The sequence below is a fragment of the Oculina patagonica genome, chromosome 12, assembly GCF_052425735.1.
Source record: "Oculina patagonica isolate OP01 chromosome 12, crgOcupat, whole genome shotgun sequence".
Classification (NCBI taxonomy): domain Eukaryota; kingdom Metazoa; phylum Cnidaria; class Anthozoa; order Scleractinia; family Oculinidae; genus Oculina; species Oculina patagonica.
Window position 1 is genome coordinate 2,466,192 of NC_135769.1, and position 4,791 is coordinate 2,470,982.

General features: G+C 37.9%; 1 protein-coding gene across 1 annotated transcript; it reads right to left on the bottom strand.

Moving 5' to 3' along the window:
- Positions 1–772: 772 nt before the first annotated feature.
- On the bottom strand, positions 773–4,231 carry LOC144631335 (apoptosis regulator BAX-like). The gene is made up of 3 exons (XM_078489745.1): positions 4,087–4,231; positions 1,832–2,356; positions 773–1,152 (listed from the first exon to the last, which is right to left on the bottom strand). The coding sequence occupies exons 2-3, from the start codon at positions 2,339–2,341 to the stop codon at positions 1,039–1,041; spliced, it is 624 nt and encodes a 207-aa protein (XP_078345871.1). The 5' UTR covers positions 2,342–2,356; positions 4,087–4,231; the 3' UTR covers positions 773–1,038.
- Between the last annotated feature and the right edge of the window lie 560 nt (positions 4,232–4,791).

Consider the following 4,791-nt stretch of genomic DNA (forward strand, 5'->3'; position numbering starts at 1 on the left):
AATAATTGACTAGAGGATGGACTCGGCATGACAGGGTTGATAACATTGATTACTTCGGCCCAAACATTGTAATTCTCTTATTTACATTACTTTCAATAATGGAGAAAACCCAGGGGTTACTCTTCTATAAAAATGACGGGGGGGGGGGGGGGGTGCTCCTCGCACATTTTAGGGGGTAAAATTTGTGGATTGGTACCGCTTAGGTTGCTAAAACCAAGAGATTACATGTACTGCTATGTACAGTTGTTGCGGGAATGGTATCAATCTGAAAAATGACAGGAATGGTAACTCCATTTGTTATGCAAACAACTTCAAGGCTCGAGACTAACGGTAGCAAACTAGCCAAAGACTACTAAAACTTAGGTTTTGGCTACCAGGTTTAGTATTCCTACTAGCCACTTTGGCTAGTGAAAAACTCGGAAAAGTCAACTGTTCTTGATAGAAATCAATATATCTGACTAGTGACAAATTACTTTTGGCTAGTACAATCTGACATAACACTAGCCAATAAACCAGTGAGTTAAAAAATTAGTCTCAAGCCCTGAACTTTTATTTCTGAATGATTTACTTGAATTAAGACACTCATTCAGTCATCAAATTGCCAGTGCCAGTTAATTGTTATCTAATTTAGAATTGGTACGTGTGAAAATGAATTTCGACCATGCCCATGCACAAAATGAGAGATTCTGAAATTTTGCGACAAGCACCCCGTCATCTTTATAGGGGAATAACCCCCAGGGAAGAAAACTGGAATAAGAATAAAACTCGCATGGAGGGTTTAAGCACTTTATCTGCTGCCAATCTTACAAGCATATGCGCACTTTTGTTAAACTGCATTCTGAAGGCACCATGTTCATTTTCATCAAATCATCCTTAATTTGCATAGTTTTGTACTAACAATGCTGCTATAGACAGTTCTTTCCTGTCAAATCAGGGATGATTTGTTAGCCTGCAACATGATTTTAAGGACTTGCAAATATTTCTTCTCTATATTACAGAAGTGTACACCAATAATTTTACTTGGCTGCTGGGGGGTCATCATTGTCTGCGCCATAACATATAAAAGCCAAGTGCGCAAATACATCCAAAGACAAAGAACATCTCCATATCATGCCTCTGCCGCAAAGTCTTGAAATAATCAACAACAGCTTCCTGCCAAGAACAAGAAGCTGTGATTAGTGATCAAAGGTCAAATGCAAAAATCTTTCCAAAAACACACCCTTTTGACCTGAAAATATAAGCCCATGGGCTTACATTTAGCTGTAGTAAAAAAAAAAACTTTTCCGATTATAAGCCACTATTTAGAGCTGAAGTTTCTGTAAGAGACTAACAGTGCTTAGGACCAAATTCAAGTATAACTCACCGCAAAACCAAACATGCTGTTGCATGTGTCATTACATGTATAATATGTACATGTATGAAGCATTCGCATACAAACTCTTCGCGTTTCCAAATAATTATTTTACTTGCAAAACTGAATATTCAAAAGCTAAATATTCAACCCCATACAAGTTTCTGATTTTACGTTATTATACAGAATGCTCAGACAACTGTAATAATTCTGTAGGACATTTTGGGTTTCTTAATGTTACAGTACGGGAGTTTTACCATTTGGTATTCTTAAATGCACTGAAGAATTTAAGACGCAGTACCCCATCAAAAGAGACACCCAAAGATTTCTGAAACACAAATTTCCATCTGAAAATAAGCCCAGTGTTAATGAGCCCCCCCCCCCCCTAAAAAAAAAAATCAAATAAAAAAATAAGCCCACCTGACATAAAGCAAATATACATCACAGGGCTTATTTCTGGAATTATGTAATAATACTCACCCATCCTCCTTGCTCAAAGATCCACTTTGCCAGTCGATCCTTGATGAACTGAACCACCCACTGAATAATCATTTTGATGAGTGGTATTTGATTTATCACTTGTACGGCTAGCTTGTAGCCAAAGTAGAAAAGAGTCACTATACGCCCCCAGTTGACGACACCATCGTTAAATATTTGCGCACCAACTTGAAGAAACGTATCAAATGCAGTGTCTTTTGTTACAACTACTTGTGAAATTAGAGTATTCAGCGATGCATCGTTGGATAAACGGTCCCCAATGTCACGTATGACATGGGCCACATCTTTGTTGACCTTCCGTTGATTTTCACTGAGTTCTGGTGGCACTGGCAGGCCATCAGCACGGAAACACTCCATTAAAAATGTGGTGACAACCGCTGGTGCCTGCCCCGATACTTCATCAACACTATTTGCCCTCTGAAAGGCTGGTCTTTCCTCACGATTCCCATCTTCATCGTCTGACTGTCTTCTAGAACTTCCACCAGGGGCCATTTTGACGGATCCACTCTGTAGAAAAAGTAAAATTTGTATTGATATGGTTATTATTAATATTGCTATAAGTCAATGATTTACCCAAGTTCATAAAAAATGCCAAAGGCGCGGCTGCAAATGATCAGAATTACGTATTATTTTTGCAAATCAAGAATTACCAATCATTAGATGTACTAGTCAACTTGACAAGGTTGTTTATGAAATCATTCAGAGGCAAACAATACTGAAAATTTAAGGGTGCGTTCCTTTGAGATGATTTGGATCAGGATCTCAGTGATCCATTAGATCACTCAGATCATGGTGCATCAAATAAACCAGCAAATCCACTTTGGTTAAGGGTTCGCAAGTTGCTTTCATGATGCGAGCGAACTCGGATCACTGATCCTGATCCGAATCATCTCAAAGGAATGCACCCTAAACAATACATTAACTGTTCCTGCACTCAAGATAGCTCTAACAGACTTCACAAAATCTTTGTACTTGTTTTTGCATGGAGATTAAAAAAAAACGTTCTTTATAGTGTATCCTTGAGATAGATTGTTAATCAGAGATTGTGACCATAAATATGCAACTTAAAAAAAAAACTCAGCAATCTTTTTGTCAACAGCTTTATATGAAGTTCTTTGTGTCTAATTTTAGATTGCACACCTCTAAAATTGGAACGGGACAATGAAGTGTTTGACTCAAAACCGGTCCAGGACTCCACCAAAACAGATTCGAAAGAGTCATTTCTATTTTCTATTCAGATGTGTTAATGTATCAGTTATGTTTCCCAAAATAGCATCCCACGCAATTCGCATAAAGTGATCATTTTTCACCCGTGCCCACTCGTTTAAGTTTTCGTTGACGAACAAACACTTCTGTGATTCCAGCCAAGATAAATTCAGACAACTTGAAATCATATCATTTGTTTAGACAATCGCATGGACAAGATCCAAAATCAAAATTTCTACACCGTATCAAGCATCTTTAACTTTCCAATAACTAAACAAACAAAATGATTATTTACTTTTTCATGAACGCAATTTAAAAAGGTAGTAAGCTCATTATTGTCTGCAAGTCTCGAGCTAGTCGATCGATGAACAAAAAATATTTTTCTTCCAACGGAAGTTATTCCTTGCTAAGCAATAACTCATCAAGAGCCCTTTCGTTAACTGATTAACCAATGACTAAAGGAACAAGTTATTTTCCACATTTAGAAAAAACTCTACAGATAATTTGAATATTATTTGAAATAGAACAGACATTAGCACTCACAAATACAGTGTCTGAGGCGGGAACAGAAAATTTTGATTCTTGCGCAACGACAACATTAGTTCCACAGGCAAAAAGTTCACCGATCACGACAGTTGAACCAGTTCAACTTTTTTCTGTTAAGGTTAGACGTTATTTCTCGCCATAAGTACTCTCATTATAGAGCTTAAATAAAATTCAAGCGAAATTCCAACAGGCATTCGTTGTCGACTTCACTGCGTGGTCGCGTGCCGTTTACAGGCGCGTTGTAAATAAAACTCTGGCGTTTTTTAAAGGAAATTCGACGCGGATTAAAGATTGGTTTCGTAAACATTTAGCTCGATAACTGTAGGAACCATTATTGTCGACAGCTTGGTGCCGAATATTTCAAAAAAATCTCAATAATTTTCACCAACGAAATGTCGTTGGAAGCTGTTGTGCGGCTAGCAAGGAAAACTTTGCGATCAAATGGCGTTGCTTCGATTACTTCTGCGCTAACAAAAAAAACTCACCAGCAAAATCGAAGTGGAACTTCTCCCCTGATCTTTAGATTCTTCCTGCTTTTCTCGACAAATTTATTTCACGTCTTTGTAGTCCGACATTCAAACCACAAATATATTGACCAAAGTCAATGGCGGAAAGAACTAAGCGATCAAGCTTTCGACGTTGAAAGGCGTGTTTTGATTGGACAGACTATAGAACGACCTCTCTGATTCGCTAGTTTTGTTTCAACTACGGTGATGTCATCTAATGACGCGCGCCAACTTCAAAGTTGTCACAACAAAATTTTTTCGCGCGAAAAGATCTTCTCTTAACGTTTTTTATAAACGAAAAAAACGCCCTCCTCGTAAATTCATGTTATCTTGCGGATTAGATATCACAGGGAAGCTATTAAAAATAGTTTTTCCTTACTTGAACGAAATAAAGCGGAAATTTAGGCCGAAATAACATAAACAAAGGGACCATCTGTCATGGTGGTCTCTAAAGATGTTCAAACTACGTGCCCAGACGTGCTTTCAAAGCGATTGTCGTTGTTTTCACGCGATAACAAAAGAATTATTAGGTATTCATAGCAATCAATTTCGTCATGGTAATGCAATTTAATTTTCACTGACACCATGTCAGCTATTTTCGGACGTGACTTCAGATATTGTTGTTTTTAACTCGAGTTTCGGCCCTTCGCGCGCCGGATTAAGGCAAGATTGAATCATTTGGCC

What these genes read in the sequence shown, in the direction of transcription:
- LOC144631335 (XM_078489745.1), bottom strand. Translation starts at nt 2,341, where the DNA reads ATGGCCCCTGGTGGAAGTTCTAGAAGACAGTCAGACGATGAAGATGGG. An exon ending in TCTTTGAGCAAGGAGGATGG is followed by an intron (nt 1,153 to 1,831) that starts GTGAGTATTATT and finishes TGTTCTTGGCAG; the next exon opens with GAAGCTGTTGTTGATTATTT.